The following is an 18,051-nucleotide window of genomic DNA, read 5'->3' as shown; positions in this document are numbered from 1 at the left end:
CTCAGCATGCATGTCATGTCATTTCTTGCCAGTGTTCAATGCAATTTTTTACAATGTGGAAGCACTTAAAGGTTCACTGCAAACACACAATATATAAATAAAATAAAATAAAATAAATCAGCACAAGAGCCTGATAATCTACTCTGCCTTCTTACTCCTGTATACTTAACATCAAGCTATTTCCTTTATAAGTACCCTTATCCCCCCAGCTGAGAAAGTACATGCTCACCACTTGCGTATAAACCTCAGTACAGGGAGTGCACACTGTGCCTTACATTAACCAGGGTCAAAAATGTACCTGGACTGATGATTATCTCTCAGTCTTTGACAGGTCTGAGGGGCAGGCAATTCTCCTGCCTTGTTATGTACCTACAGAAGTTACTATTCAAGGATCAAAACACACACAAAACTGTTGAAATGCAAGGCCACACCAGCTCTGTTAAAAAAAATGACAATATCAGCATACTTTCAGAGGCTGGGTGCTTATTTCTTGAAATGTTCTGCTAATATCTTCCTCTCCTACTTTTGCTCTGTTCAACAGTTGGCCTCAAAGTTTGACAACTATTTCACTGCAATATTTCTGGTTAATATATTCACTTGTCAAAAGTGGTAGTATCATGTGACCAGCTAAAAAGTAGGCCACAGACAATGGTTACTGCTGTCAGCAGTCTTTGGCTATGTTTACTTTATTAAGAACTATAGTGTTAATTTTTGTCAGTGAATATTACCAAGGACTGCTCTCAACGTTGATCAAGAATGCGGTAGAAGCGAAAAATGAGAGGCAAAGGCTGAAAATCAGGGACAATTTTAAATATTACTCTAATTCTCTTTGAAGGTTAATAAAACAGCATGTTTTGCATCAGCATACATTTTCTGAAGTAGTAAGACACTGTAATATCTATCATTGGTGACTGACTAATCCGCAGTGACCGATTTACCAGAAAATCAAACATTTTGTGAAGGGCAGGGCAAAAATATGAGGCAAAATCATGGACAGTTGAGAGGTATGTTACCAAATTAGATTATGTTGACTTATGGATTTATGTATTTGACTTGCTTTTGCATATACAGCTATACTTGAGTCTTGCCCTTTGGCCAGGGTTATGGATGACAAGGGTCCACGTGGATTAGTTCAGTTACTGCAGCAAACTTTCAATATATAAATAAATCAGAAAATCCTTATTATTTCAGCATAGACTATATAATCAGGAACTTTTTTTTTGCTGACTGCTTACTATCTTTCTTTATGTAAAAAGCAGCATCTGATGAGTTACTTTATATCTGGCTGATGTGAATGTACTCAGCTATCATTTTCACAATCCTGCATTTCCTGATCATGTTTCCTGTATTGTTAGTTATGCTGCGAGAGATTATAGTTTGGGCAGCTACACACTTTTCCTATGTGGAGGGCTTCTTGTTTTCCCACAGCTGTGTGTCCATGACTTTAGTATAGATAAGTAAAGCAGTGTGGAGACAAAGCTGTTCTGGAGGACTTTCCTCTTGTAAATTGTGAGGAATAAGTACTGACCGAGTCCATCTGATTTATATCGAACACAATTACACTAGGTTTTTCACAGTGGAAACCATCTAATATTACTGTACCTCAACACACCCACTTGTCACTAATGTCATGTAGCATTAAGCAGTTCACCTACTTGACTGGCAATTTAACTTTTTGTCACCAAACAAGGTTTGTAAGAAAGAGCTGTTGTGCTGCCTGTCTCCTAATCTTTCACTCTTGCAGACAGGCATCATCTACTTTTAGGGGTATCCTCTAACTGACAATGTTGATGAGAATGGTATTGTGGAAAATGACACACCTGATGGGTGCAGGGGAACATGGTTATTAAAAGGAGAATGATGTAGAGTCTGCTGGAGCTCCTTTTTATGCTGCCAGTCTTAGGAACAGAAAAAAACAATGTAAATTGCATGCAGTGTGAATTCTGTAATTTAAATAAATTTCTCTGGAAATTGAAAAAATGTAGTTTCAAAACAGGAATATGTGACTTGTTTGGTCACGGACGCAGAAGTAAGATATGACTGAGTACTTTCCAGAGATGTCACTCCTACTTCTTTTTCTTTTGGCTGCTCCCGTTAGGGGTCACCACAGCAGATCATCTGTTTTCATTTCTTCCTGTCCTCTGCATCTTGCTCTGTCACACCAACCACCTACATATCGTCTCTCACCACATCCATAAACCTTATCTTAGGCATTCCTCTTTTCATCTTATCTGGCAGCTCCATCCTTAGCATCCTTCTCCCAATATACCCAGCATCCCCCTTCAGTACATGTCTAACCAGTGCAATCTCGCCTCTCTGGCGTTGTCTCCAAACCGTCCAACCTGAGTTGACCCTATAATAAACTTAGTTCTATTCCTGTCCATCCACATCACACCCAATGCAAATCTTAACATCTTCAACTCTGCCACCTCCAGCTCTGACTCCTGCCTTTTTGTCAATGCCACCAACTCCAACCCATATAACATAGCTGGTCTCACTACCATCTTGTAGACCTTCCCTTTCACTCTTACTGGTACCCGTCTGTCACAAATCACTCCTGACACTCTTCTCCACCCACTCCACCCTGCCTGCACTCCTGACACTCTTCTCCACCCACTCCACCCTGCCTGCACTTTCTTCTTCACCTCTCTTGGACACTCACCATCAGCAGCCTTTTTAAAACAGCATTTCATTGAATTAAATAAGGTTTCAAAAAAAAAAATCAAATCAGCAATAACATCACCCTTTCAGCACATACACAGCTCACTCATTGTTTCCCATACCCTAGATAAAGGATGCATTGTCCCATGCCTAACATGCCATTCTGACAAGAAGGTCTAGATTTACTCTGCCCTATAAAGTTATTCCAATTTTGTTTTCTTTCCTACCAGATCATAAATCCCAGCAAGATACACTTAAGGGCCAGAGACAGGAGTTCTGAGTTGAAGAATCATTAGTTTTATTTGGAGCTAGTGCTGACCTGTGTATACTAGGAGTACATCAGTGTTTCGACAGCAGTTTGACAGAATGATGTTTACACGAAAATGTTTTGCCAAAGCACTTTTCACAGATAATAGAGAATTCACTTTTTTTCCCACTTTTGTATGACTTTGGAGTAGGTATATTTAAGTTCGGGTTTGTAGGGGGTGCAGGGGGAAACTTGCTCTCTGGACAAAAAAAAAAAAAAATAAGATTTACTCCAAGTTTCAGTAAAAGTTTTCAGCTAAACATTTTCAGAGTATTTGCATTCACTGAAAGTTGTCAATCTACAGAAGTCCTACTGGACATCTAAGAGGTCATTCTGCCTGCTCTATATCTGCTAAAAGGCTAGATTGCCAGTCCCTGTTCTTAACATGCTACACAAAAAAGCCTTCAGCTCAGCATGCTTTTCCTGGCAAGATAATGGGCTGGATATTCTAGGCTAGAGGGTATTGCAAGAAGCCATGAATGAGTTTGATACTTCCAGTAGACATACATTTGATTCTTGTAGCCCTCACGCTTTTTATTTAGTTATTTATTTATTTATTTATCTAGTGTTAGATTCTTGGCTGGGGTGCCTTCTCTGTGGAGCCTGCATGTCCTCTCTGTGGCTACATGGGCTTCCTCTGGGTGCTCCGGTTTCCTTCCACATTCCAAAGACATGCAGTAGGTGGACTGGACACACAAAATTTGCTGTAGGTGTGAGTGTGTGTGCGAGTGAGTGGTATGGATGAACCAACGTGGCAGAGCTAGCCAACTAGCGGTATAAACCTTGGCTCAAGATGATTGATTGTCACTGTTGAAGTGACACCCCGACCGTATTTATTTGTCTATTTTTACATTTAATTTTTGCTAACTGAGTAGAATCCCACTGATCTAAGGTCCCTTTTGCAAGATAGACCTGAAGAGCAAATGATTATGAATCAGAAAGGATCCCATTTAATAATGTTTGCTTTAAATACATAGCATCATAAAAATGAACATAAAGGGGTAATCATCTTTTATGACATAGTATCAATTAGATAGGCTGATATGGTCTACAATCATCTCTTTCCTCATTCAAGTGATGGGATCTTGGAAGCAACTAAATGTGAATTTGGGCAAGTTAGTGGCCGGCACAGTCCCCGCCATGGCCATTGTTAGTGGATGATACAGCACTCCCCATGGCCAGTGTTAGTGGATGGCACAGCTCCACCCATGGCCAGTTATTGGGAACAAGCATATGTTCCATATGAATTACAGATTATTTCTGGTACCTGACAGCTCAGATGGTGAAATACTATGTTATGGAGCTGAGGGATTGCTGACAGAAATCTATCATTTTGTCACCAACCAGTTCATCAGAGACCAGTCAAAAGACTGAACAAATATTGCATTGTTTGGAAATGAAACCTCATCTTTTGTAGCTTTTTCTGAATGGCAGTGACATCAGAGTTAGATATAATACATGTTGAGGGATGCATTAGTTTGAACGTTTGTCACCACACTGGTCAGTTAGTAATTCTTAACCAGTTTTTAATATACTGTCTGGTGATGCTTCAGTCAATATTCAGAATGTTAGTGGATGGTTTGGTTATGGAGACAGGTGCTATAAAGTTAACTGAATGCCTGTATCAGGGACACTTCATATGGGAGGTTTCGGGAGAACTTCAGAGCAAGTCACATAAATACTGTGGTAGCAGAAATGTACAGATCTCCATATGACATATAGCTTGTATGTTCCTGTGTCAGGAAGTTTTACTAATAGCTGGTTAACCATTATTTTATGCTTTTGTCATCCTAAATGATAAAAGGTCTTCAAACTCACATATTGTAAGTCCTTTCATTATCCTGGACTTCATATTGACATGTATATATGCTGTTCTAATTTTCTGTATATTAATGCATTTCAGTTGTCCCCTAGAAAAGCATGCTAAGCTTCTAACAATTAATTACAAGTGGGTCTCCTATGGTGAAACAGGTGTGGAAAATTATATAAACTAAATATCATACATAACCAGTAGAACTGAGAATTGAAGAAAGCTCTCAAAGAAGCTATATATAACAGAATTAGAAGGCAACAAAAATAGATATGTACTGAAGGACATAGGGTGTAGCACAGAATTAGTTAGGTGTTAAAATGGTTGATAATGCAGTGTTGCAGGTGGGGGGACTAGTGAGCAGAACATGATCACAGTTCATAAGAAGTTAAGTTAAACAGCCTGGATATAAAAGATTGAGACATACCTTGTACAGAGGCAGTGGGAGGATGAAGAAGACAGAAGTAGTAAGTAGAAAGAAGGGAACAAAAAAAAAGCCCTGTAAAAGATGGCATACCGAAAACAAACACTAAACTGGCATCAGAAGACAAGAGAAGTACGCCAAAACTGACATACGCAGAACAGACTTACATAGAATTTGTTTTCCCAGTCCAGTATGTCTATTCTAGTTGCCTTTTAAGGGACATCCACTATTAATAACTGAAAGACTCCTACATATGAATTCAGGCATAAATCTCATAGACAAGTAGTCGGCAGTAAGTCTACAGAGCAATACAAAACTAACTGTAATAAACCATATTCAAAAGTTCCACCCAGCCTCAAGAGTAACCCAAGACATGCCATGGTAATCTTTGAGGCTGCCTTTACAAATATCTATGTGTACTTTGCTCTGTATGTAGGGATACATTGTGATATGAAACTATTACATCGATGACAAACAGGTTTGCAAAAAAAAAAGACTCTCCAAAACTAGTGTAATTGTGTTATATCGAACACAATTACACTAGGTTTTTCACAGTGGAAACCATCTAATATTACTGTACCTCAACACACCCACTTGTCACTAATGTCATGTAGCATTAAGCAGTTCACCTACTTGACTGGCAATTTAACTTTTTGTCACCAAACAAGGTTTGTAAGAAAGAGCTGTTGTGCTGCCTGTCTCCTAATTTTTCACTCTTGCAGACAGGCATCATCTACTTTTAGGGGTATCCTCTAACTGACAATGTTGATGAGAATGGTATTGTGGAAAATGACACACCTGATGGGGGCAGGGGAACACGGTTATTAAAAGGAGAATGATGTAGAGTCTGCTGGAGCTCCTTTTTATGCTGCCAGTCTTAGGAACAGAAAAAAACAATGTAAATTGCATGCAGTGTGACTTCTGTAATTTAAATAAATTTCTCTGGAAATTGAAAAAATGTAGTTTCAAAACAGGAATATGTGACTTTGTTTGGTCACGGACGCAGAAGTAAGATATGACTGAGTACTTTCCAGAGATGTCACTCCTACTTCTTTTTCTTTTGGCTGCTCCCGTTAGGGGTCACCACAGCGGATCATCTGTTTTCATTTCTTCCTGTCCTCTGCATCTTGCTCTGTCACACCAACCACCTACATATCCTCTCTCACCACATCCATAAACCTTATCTTAGGCATTCCTCTTTTCATCTTATCTGGCAGCTCCATCCTTAGCATCCTTCTCCCAATATACCCAGCATCCCCCTTCAGTACATGTCTAACCAGTGCAATCTCGCCTCTCTGGCGTTGTCTCCAAACCGTCCAACCTGAGTTGACCCTATAATAAACTTAGTTCTATTCCTGTCCATCCACATCACACCCAATGCAAATCTTAACATCTTCAACTCTGCCACCTCCAGCTCTGACTCCTGCCTTTTTGTCAATGCCACCAACTCCAACCCATATAACATAGCTGGTCTCACTACCATCTTGTAGACCTTCCCTTTCACTCTTACTGGTACCCGTCTGTCACAAATCACTCCTGACACTCTTCTCCACCCACTCCACCCTGCCTGCACTCCTGACACTCTTCTCCACCCACTCCACCCTGCCTGCACTCCTGACACTCTTCTCCACCCACTCCTCCCTGCCTGCACTTTCTTCTTCACCTCTCTTGGACACTCACCATGTCACTCCTACTGTTGAAGAATAAATCCATCAGCAGCCTTTTTAAAACAGCATTTCATTGAATTAAATAAGGTTTCAAAAAAAAAAATCAAATCAGCAATAACATCACCCTTTCAGCACATACACAGCTCACTCATTGTTTCCCATACCCTAGATAAAGGATGCATTGTCCCACGCCTAACATGCCATTCTGACAAGAAGGTCTAGATTTACTCTGCCCTATAAAGTTATTCCAATTTTGTTTTCTTTCCTACCAGATCATAAATCCCAGCAAGATACACTTAAGGGCCAGAGACAGGAGTTCTGAGTTGAAGAATCATTAGTTTTATTTGGAGCTAGTGCTGACCTGTGTATACTAGGATTACATCAGTGTTTAGATAGCAGTTTGACAGAATGATGTTTACACGAAAATGTTTTGCCAAAGCACTTTTCACAGATAATAGAGAATTCACTTTTTTTCCCACTTTTGTATAACTTTGGAGTAGGTATATTTAAGTTCGGGTTTGTAGGGGGTGCAGGGGGAAACTTGCTCTCTGGACAAAAAAAAAAAAATAAGATTTACTCCAAGTTTCAGTAAAAGTTTTCAGCTAAACATTTTCAGAGTATTTGCATTCACTGAAAGTTGTCAATCTACAGAAGTCCTACTGGACATCTAAGAGGTCATTCTGCCTGCTCTATATCTGCTAAAAGGCTAGATTGCCAGTCCCTGTTCTTAACATGCTACACAAAAAAGCCTTCAGCTCAGCATGCTTTTCCTGGCAAGATAATGGGCTGGATATTCTAGGCTAGAGGGTATTGCAAGAAGCCATGAATGAGTTTGATACTTCCAGTAGACATACATTTGATTCTTGTAGCCCTCACGCTTTTTATTTATTTATTTATTTATTTATCTAGTGTTAGATTCTTGGCTGGGGTGCCTTCTCTGTGGAGCCTGCATGTCCTCCCTGTGGCTACATGGGCTTCCTCTGGGTGCTCCGGTTTCCTTCCACATTCCAAAGACATGCAGTAGGTGGACTGGACACACAAAATTTGCTGTAGGTGTGAGTGTGTGTGCGAGTGAGTGGTATGGATGAACCAACATGGCAGGGCTAGCCAACCAGTGGTATAAACCTTGGCTCGAGATGATTGATTGTCACTGTTGAAGTGACACCCCGACCGTATTTATTTGTCTATTTTTACATTTAATTTTTGCTAACTGAGTAGAATCCCACTGATCTAAGGTCCCTTTTGCAAGATAGACCTGAAGAGCAAATGATTATGAATCAGAAAGGATCCCATTTAATAATGTTTGCTTTAAATACATAGCATCATAAAAATGAACATAAAGGGGTAATCATCTTTTATGACATAGTATCAATTAGATAGGCTGATATGGTCTACAATCATCTCTTTCCTCATTCAAGTGATGGGATCTTGGAAGCAACTAAATGTAAATTTGGGCAAGTTAGTGGCCGGCACAGTCCCCGCCATGGCCATTGTTAGTGGATGATACAGCACTCCCCATGGCCAGTGTTAGTGGATGGCACAGCTCCCCCCATGGCCAGTTATTGGGAACAAGCATATGTTCCATATGAATTACAGATTATTTCTGGTACCTGACAGCTCAGATGGTGAAATACTATGTTATGGAGCTGAGGGATTGCTGACAGAAATCTATCATTTTGTCACCAACCAGTTCATCAGAGACCAGTCAAAAGACTGAACAAATATTGCATTGTTTGGAAATGAAACCTCATCTTTTGTAGCTTTTTCTGAATGGCAGTGACATCAGAGTTAGATATAATACATGTTGAGGGATGCATTAGTTTGAACGTTTGTCACCACACTGGTCAGTTAGTAATTCTTAACCAGTTTTAATATACTGTCTGGTGATGCTTCAGTCAATATTCAGAATGTTAGTGGATGGTTTGGTTATGGAGACAGGTGCTATAAAGTTAACTGAATGCCTGTATCAGGGACACTTCATATGGGAGGTTTCGAGAACTTCAGAGCAAGTCACATAAATACTGTGGTAGCAGAAATGTACAGATCTCCATATGACATATAGCTTGTATGTTCCTGTGTCAGGAAGTTTTACTAATAGCTGGTTAACCATTATTTTATGCTTTTGTCATCCTAAATGATAAAAGGTCTTCAAACTCACATATTGTAAGTCCTTTCATTATCCTGGACTTCATATTGACATGTATATATGCTGTTCTAATTTTCTGTATATTAATGCATTTCAGTTGTCCCCTAGAAAAGCATGCTAAGCTTCTAACAATTAATTACAAGTGGGTCTCCTATGGTGAAACAGGTGTGGAAAATTATATAAACTAAATATCATACATAACCAGTAGAACTGAGAATTGAAGAAAGCTCTCAAAGAAGCTATATATAATAGAATTAGAAGGCAACAAAAATAGATATGTACTGAAGCACATAGGGTGTAGCACAGAATTAGTTAGGTGTTAAAATGGTTGATAATGCAGTGTTGCAGGTGGGGGGACTAGTGAGCAGAACATGATCACAGTTCATAAGAAGTTAAGTTAAACAGCCTGGATATAAAAGATTGAGACATACCTTGTACAGAGGCAGTGGGAGGATGAAGAAGACAGAAGTAGTAAGTAGAAAGAAGGGAACAAAAAAAAAAGCCCTGTAAAAGATGGCATACCGAAAACAAACACTAAACTGGCATCAGAAGACAAGAGAAGTACGCCAAAACTGACATACGCAGAACAGACTTACATAGAATTTGTTTTCCCAGTCCAGTATGTCTATTCTAGTTGCCTTTTAAGGGACAACCACTATTAATAACTGAAAGACTCCTACATATGATTTCAGGCATAAATCTCATAGACAAGTAGTCGGCAGTAAGTCTACAGACCAATACAAAACTAACTGTAATAAACCATATTCAAAAGTTCCACCCAGCCTCAAGAGTAACCCAAGACATGCCATGGTAATCTTTGAGGCTGCCTTTACAAATATCTATGTGTACTTTGCTCTGTATGTAGGGATACATTGTGATATGAAACTATTACATCGATGACGTCAAACAGGTTTGCAAAAAAAAAAGACTCTCCAAAACTAATGAAACGATAGACACTAAAGCAGGGCCCAAATTAATGGAATGACAGACACTAAAGCAAGGCCCAAACTACTTTGATAATTGATAAGGCACAGTGTTGACAACTTTAAGTCAGTTTTGACATCACATTTTCTCTACCATTGATTCAGCCTGCCAAACCTGCTATTCCCTGAAATTGGAAATGAACCTTCTTTGCTAAGATTCCATGATAAACTAAAGAAACATCTGTCCTCAGGTTACGAGTGTGATTACTGTAGAAATAAGTTAAATAACTCAAACAGTCAGGTTCACAGATGGATATCACTGGTCCTTGTAAGGTTTTAATTAATCCTAAATACGCATTAGTTGCAATGGGTTCAATTAACAATGTTTTGCTTTGAGTTTGTATTTAATTTTGTCTTTAATTGTGCTATTTTACACTATTCATAAATATATTTTACTATTTACAATGTCTTTGTTTTGTTATGTTGCACTTCAAATGCTGTACAGTCTGTATTATTAGTTTAAGTAATATCTAATTCCTAATTCATTCTGTGTTTTGTAAACGTGTGTTTCTGTCTAGGGTTTGAGTTTTTGGACCAGCCCACCTACTTGAGTAACCAAAAAAATGTGGGTTTACTATGCATTGGTTTTAGTTAAACGGAAGTTATTTGGCATATAGTGAAACAGTCAATTGAGGGGCCTACCCCAACTTCTTAATTGCCCCACTGCACTATCTATTAAGTGACTTGCACAGAGTCAATTAGTAGAAAAACAGGCTAAAGGAATCAAACCCTGCACTACAGGAAGCAAGTCATCAATAAATATTAGCCTTAAACCACTGAGCTCACTGCCAAGGTGCCAGGTATGACTTAGCAAATGCTTCTGCATTACTACCTTGCAAATGGTAGGAACTATGCAAACGGGGCAGATAAAGAGTAAAAAACAGTGATGTCAGAGAAATCAGATTATCGTGTATGTATGCTTGTCTCATATCATAAGAGATTACTAGGCTATCGACCGGAGGTCATTTTTAGCCTAGCCATTTCATCCCAATGTAATACCATAGAAATGCTAGTTTTATATTAACCAACAGTTGGCCTTAAGCCTACTTTACGAGAGAGCTCCAAGGTATATAGCTTACCTTTGATTTTGCAACGTCATAATGCTGGGGTGCCTTCTGTGTGAAGTCTGCATGTCCTCCCTGTGGTCGCATGGGTTTCCTCCGGGTGCTCCGATTTACTCCCACATCCCAAAGACATGATGTAGGTGGACTGGACACTAAATTGGCCCTAGGCGTGAGTGCCTTGTGTGTGTGTGTGTGTGTGTGTGTGCCTTCTGTGGAAGGTTAGGTGCCGGGCTGGCAACTCGACACTGTAAAACTCCACTGCCAATCATGAGCGGACAGGTGGTCTGCTGTGGCGACCCCTAACCGGGAAAAGCCGAAAGAAGAAGATAATGCTATTACAGACTGCAGTAGCATAAATCATACAGCCAGACCAGCATTGAGAAAGAAAGACAGAGAATAAGAGTAAAGGCGCTGTAGCCTTCAGGTCAGTCTTACTTATTTTTGTTTCCTAAGGGAAATACAAAGTACTGAAGTGGTGAGGAGACACAACCCCCCTTATGACCATGCACTGTGCCTCTTCTGTGAGATTATGTTACTATAGCAAAGTAAAGGCCATTTGGCCTAAATATTTTTTCTTTTATAAATTAACTCAGAAACATTTGGAAGGATGCATGCAAAAAGAGACTGTGTAAATCAAATTCAAGTCTGTTAAACAGATATTAGTCAAATTAAACAGATCTTATTCAAATACAGTTATAGATTATACTGCCTGCCCAACTACCACATTTGGTTGTTTCTGTATACAAAGCTGTGATTATGTAGTGTCAGACATAAAGTGCCTGGGGTAAACTCTAATCTGGAATAACTGCTATACTACAGGGATAGACATGCTAAAGTATGGCGATATCTGTAAACTGACTATGCGGAGAGACAGGATCACTCTTTGTGTTACAGTTCATAGGAGGTTAGATGGGGAAAAAATAAAGCATAAACGCCTTGCTATACAGAAATACAGGTAGTTTGTTTCCGTGGAATTGAAAGCCACTGCCTCTGAGTGTCAACTTTTATATTGTTTATATGTAATCACCTATCTATATGCTACTCCTACAACTTTTTGTATTAAATTTAAAGGACTGCCCTTATAGGCAAATTGGAGTACCAGAATTCCCCTTTAGAAATGTGGGTTACACAGAATGCAGAAAGTTCTCCCTTTCCTTGTTGGATAGGTGAAGTATCTCCCTACTGAAGACTGAATACATAAGGGCACTACTTTACACACACACACACACACACACACACACACACACACACACACACACACACACACACACACACACACACACACAAACTTATTTCATTGTGTATAGAATTTTTTCCTTGTGTCTGAAGTAAACAAGGCTCAAACTTGCTCTTTGAGACTAGCTACTGGCTGTCCTGGTCCAAGGACTTAATTATTTAAATAGATCCTTTGTAGCTAGAGTTAAAGAAAAGTGGTCCATGCTACTCTGCATCCCCAGTGGTACATGATCTATAAAAACACTGCCATTAAATTACATTACCTACTATTGAATGAGCCAGGTCCAGGCTTCCAGGGGGTGGTGCAGGGCTGCGTAACCTCCAAGATCAGTGCCTTTGTTTGGAGAGTTGAGGCTTTCCTAACAAGCACTGCTGATTTATCAGGCCTTATACATTGCCTGTTTTGTTCACTGCACTGGACTATGAAGATAGCTGGTATAGCTTTATTAAGGATAAACAGTACTAACAGTACTTGGACTTGTACAACATTTCCTTCCCATTCTTCACACATACTTGTAGGCACTCAAACTGCAGGGCTACAGTACTATGACCTGGCATACATTACTACCCAGTGCACCCAGCCTGCGGTGGCCGTAATGCGAATTAACCTCAGTGACAACAAAGTGCAAGAAGCAGGCTATTGAACAATCTTTATTACCAGCTTATCCTATGAAATAACTTTGTTCTTGAAATTAGAATACAGACATGGTAGCAGAAAGTCTACCCCAGAATTTTCAGTAAGCTCAAAGAGCAGATAATCTTAATGAGGTGAAAGGTCAAATGCTCACAGGCTATTCACAGATGCAGGCTTTATTAGCATATGTTAATATACTGTGTCAGTCCTATTAAACTTAACTATCAGTTTGCTTCACACAAGAAAACAGGGCAGGGCTGAAGCTAACAATTGCACCACAACCTCCTCCTCTCATCAAAAAGTGGGGCTTGAGACCAAATAGGAAAGAAAAGAAAGCAGTTTAAACCATTTACTCTTCACCCCCACCATGGGCCCAGTGTGAAACCTCAGCTCATTTGTAGTGACAGTCAGATTCTGCCTTACAATTGGCCATTTGCTGTCACCTTCTGATGTTTCCTGTGCTCCCTAAAGTGTCCCAGGTGCCAGCTTTAATGCACTGCACAACTTGGTAAATACCGCAAAGCAGCAGGACTGATACTGCAAAAAGTTTAAACACAGCAGCAGGAAGCATTAAATATGAGATGAGTGAAAATAAACCTGACTTTATCAACAAAACAGAATAATAAAGACATAACCTGACACAACAAACACCTGAAGCACACCTGAAGAATAGCTTTAATGGAACAAAAGGCTCTAGAGGCCACAAAGTTACAAACATATCGAGAGTGGCATGATGTCATCACAGTATTCACTAGTCTCTGGCAAAAACAACACAAATCACTGTTTTTGTTTATTTAAAGACTTAACTATCATTTTAGTATAGCAGTTCATTCAGAAATGGCTTTGGGAGTCAAATGGCTAAAGTGTTGGCTTAATCTGGATCTTAAAACCAAGTAGGTGAATGATGGATAACTCAATTCAAGACAGTCTGGGTAACAACCCAAAATGCTAGCAAGGCCTGCACAGAGAAGACTTTACAGTTTCTAGTGTCCTGCACTCATGAACTAAGAACAGCGCACACACACACACACACACACACACACACACACACACACACACACACACACACACACACACACACACATTTTGACATGTTCTCTTTTTTCTTTGCAAGCAAAAGTGATAAATATAGCTTCAGCAGCACAATACTTCTGACCACAGTGTTGCTCTGTGTGAATGCTGTTCTGACATCATGTGCTTTATTAAACACTATTAAGACTACATCAGGCCTTCTGAGGAGGGAGATATGCATTAGTGCAGTTACCATACAGCATCTAAGAATTATATTGAAAAAAGCAACATACTCACCGTTGTGTTTGCACCTAGGGTTTTCCATGCTGGCTGATCATTCATTGCTCATGGTCCGGCCAGGCTAGAGTATTGTCCTGAGCATTGAGAAGAGGAAAAAAAGAAAGATTTATGAAAAGAAGCACATGAAGACATGCAAATAATAAGAGTTCTTAAAATAAATGCTAGAAGCTGCTGTTCCTTCAGCTTGGATGTCTTCTGTCTCTTTGCTCTGTTTTCTTTTTGCCCAAACAGCTGATAGAATTACAATAAAAATCCTGATAGGTCCAGTGCAGTTCCCTGCGATTAGTGTGAACATACAATCGCAGCTTCCAGCAGTAGCAGGCAGCACGTTTCCCAAGAGACAGCTGAAAGCCGAAAGAAGGAAGGAAAGACAAATATGAAGCTCCTTCCTGTTCTGGTTCTACAGCCCCTCAGCAGTTTGACAAGGGCTTGGTCAGCAGCGTCCTGAATCAGCATATATGGGTGCCTCTGTGTGTGTGTGTGTGTGGTGTGTGTACATATATACAGAGAGAGAGAGAGAGAGAGAGAAAGAAAGAGTACTGGGACACATACACGCTGCTTTTTTCTCTCTTGCTGTGTGCTCTTCAGGGCTGCATGCTTCGTACAACTGACTAGCTAGGTTTCTAGTGGAAACTAACATTATGTCCCTGTAGATTTTTTTCCTTCATAGATAATGCCATTAACCTACATTCTCCCACTTCTTTTTTTTTCTAGACATATTCAATAACTTTACAGAAACAGAAGGCACTGTACAATATATTCTTTATTCTTTTATATGGCTGTCCTTTGAATATACTTTATTTTTGTCTCAACATCCCACATTTCTATGATTCACAGGTGATGTAGGAAACACATCCACCTCCACACTGTGGAAGGAGGAAGAGACCAGTGTTCTCCTTAAAGTTTAACACTCTGTGCTGTAGTAAACACCTAGTAATATTATATGGCCAAGTGTAAATACACACAGCTTTACTCTGAACAAAGCCAAAAATAATGAAGAACAAAGGCCCAAAAAAAGGGGTAATTTTAAATATTACTCTTAACTCACTTAAAAAGTTAACAGAACATCAGGTTTTGCATCAACATGCATGTTTTGAACAATAAAAAATATTAAACTCTAATGTCTGGCATTACTGTCCAAATATAATCTTTAGTAATTTACCTGAATGCCAAAAATGTTGTCATGGATAGGAAGAAAATAGGAGGCAAAATCAGTGACAGTTGAGAGGTCTCTCTCACACAAACACACACACACACACACACACACACACACACACACACACACACACACACACACACACACACACACACACACAATTTTTCATCACTGTTTTCAAATCATTTTTTTTGTTTTACAGAGCCTTTTTATGTCTGTGTTCACTCATAAGTGTCAGTATAGCTCATTCCTATAATGCTACTTTAAACATACATGATACCTCTCAACCTCTTGGCATAAGAAATCTGGACAAAGCCTAAAATAACGAGGGGCCAAATGCCCAAAAATAGAGTTAGATTTTAAATGTTACTCTTATAAATTTAGAAAGTTGCCAGAATAACAGGATTTGTGTTACTGTGCATTTTCTGGAGGATATGAGGTCTGAAACTCAAATGTATATCATTTAGTAAGTTCAGTTCTCAGTGATTTGCCAGAAGACCACAAATTTTATGAGGAACAGACTGTCAAAAGTATGGTCATTCTGTGAAAATCTGGACAGTTGAGAGGTATAACTTTAAATAATATTAATTTTCTGTACTACTGGCATTACTGTATAATGACAGCTGTATTCCCTTTTAAAAAATGTTCTTGAAATTAAGAATCAGTTCTCAGACAGCCTTTGCAAACCTCCTCATGCCATGTAAACAACCTTTTACCTCTCTCACATGTCAGAAATTACTTTGGGTTTCCCCACACTAAGATCCTATTTCAAACTGTACATCACAAAAGTAAAACTCTGCTGAGTAGCCGTTCTTTTTTTCATTTGCTAACTTGGTTAGCCCACTAGTTGTGCCTCTTTTCAGGGGAAATCTTTAAACATTGTCTGGTTAAGTGAATTGCTTAGTCACAAAGGTTTGAGAGATGAGATTGAAGGACTGAACCAAGGACAACATAAAGAAATTCCTAAACAGCTCATACTCTTTACTTTCCATACTAAACTGCCATCTTTTTTAAATGACTGTATCCCCCACAAACTATCATCTGATTAAGAATATGTTTGCATTGAAACTAATCCACAATCAGAATAAAAAATACTGTCTTATTTTCACTGAATGACAGAAAAATATGCAGGTCAATAGTTTAAATACTACCTTCTCAGATTTGACTGTCCTTCTTCGAAACTATGGCAACTCCTCCAGAAAAATGAGTCTGGGTGAGAAATAATTTAATGAAACATTTAACTGTCCCTCCCCCAATCAGGGCAAGTGCCTGGAATCAGAAGCGTTCATATTAATGCAAGGGTGTGGAATGCAAATAATGTACCAGCTAGATTTATGCGGCCTGCAGAGAGTGTGTCTAGATGGAAACCCTAAAATGGGGAAAAAAAAGGAATGACAAAGGAAAGTATTTCATAAGATATTCAGCTGACGAAAAAAAAAAATTCTGCTTTCATTAGGATTGGGTGATTACTTTCCAAGGGTAGTGCATACACTGCTATGGACTAGTTCTCATTCTTATAAAAGTACACTTTCTCAGAAGAACAAAACTAGCCACCCACCGTCCTCATCATAAGGAACAACGCAATGTAGCAGGAGAGATAGTAACCAATGTAGGTGCTGCATGCTTTATTCCACTAGTACAGCACCTTTTACTATTATCACCTCAAGGATTGCCGTTGTACAACTGGTTTCAAGTTCTTATCATATGGCAACCACAGACTGCACAAGCAACAATACAGAGCTTGAACACTGACACGGTTCAGTAGCGGTATGCGTAATATAATTTTGTGTCAACCTAAACATAATTAATTTGATTGAAGTATGAGTTCCATATATAGTGATAAAGACCCAGGTTTGAGTACAGTATTAGGTTACTGGACAGCCAGCCACAGGGGGAAGGATTAACCTTCTGAATGAAGGCAAAGGTGCATAAATGCTGACTACATTGACTACAACAGGGGCTAAATATCTGCTTGCACTGTGCATCAGCTCATGTCAGTGTATGTCTAACTCACATGCTAGCAATAAAAAACGATTGACGTGCTTTCTGATCATTAACATGAGCTGTCATTAACCTCCTGTCGCACTGAATCATGATGGTCAAAGTCCAGTCTGTGCCGAATGATTACATTATATCTACTCACAACAGGCTTACAGGCCTCATTTCATGTAGATGATGGTGGGGTCTGCTGGAATTCTTATACAAGGACAGTAGATGGTATCATAGCAAGCCAAGGCAGAACTACGCAAAGAAGGGAAAAAAAGGAGGAAGTAGATTAAACTCAAAATAAACCCATATAAAATTAGCAAAAACAATAACATTAAAGCATTTTTCTCTTCTAATTCTTTTCCCCAGACATCTGTGCCTGACACATTTTTAGTACAGGTGTTTTGAACCTGAACCTAGACATCTGCAAGTTGGACACAGCCTGCTGCACAATATGTCCTGCTCTAGGAAGATGCTGACCATCACTGAAGTTTCCAAGAATGAACATTTCTCATTTCACAATACCACAGGTGACTCAAGCTACAAGGATGAGCCTTTCTCAGTGGTAATGACTCCTTCATGGATGGGCCCTATTTCAAGTATATGCCTTTCTCATGGTCATGCACTTTATAAAGAGTCTTACTAAAGGGATTTACCTAGTCTACA

General features: G+C 39.3%; 1 protein-coding gene across 5 annotated transcripts in view; it reads right to left on the bottom strand.

The window, feature by feature from the left end:
* Positions 1-18,051, bottom strand: part of LOC122787214 (CACN subunit beta associated regulatory protein) — a 366,408-nt gene that overhangs the window by 294,134 nt on the left and 54,223 nt on the right. For 3 of the 5 annotated variants that reach the window (XM_044053808.1, XM_044053811.1, XM_044053812.1), the window contains exon 2: positions 14,241-14,317. In XM_044053808.1, coding sequence (XP_043909743.1) covers positions 14,241-14,285 — 45 coding nt within the window. In that variant the 5' untranslated portion in view covers positions 14,286-14,317. Of the gene's footprint in view, positions 1-14,240; positions 14,687-14,795; positions 14,873-18,051 lie in introns of those variants that run through there. The other 2 variants (XM_044053810.1, XM_044053809.1) reach the window with 2 other exon arrangements.

Source organism: Protopterus annectens, chromosome 13.part0, assembly GCF_019279795.1.
Source record: "Protopterus annectens isolate FY-2018-M chromosome 13.part0, PAN1.0, whole genome shotgun sequence".
Taxonomy (NCBI): Eukaryota; Metazoa; Chordata; order Ceratodontiformes; family Protopteridae; genus Protopterus; species Protopterus annectens.
This window is presented reverse-complemented; position numbering and strand designations above follow the sequence as displayed.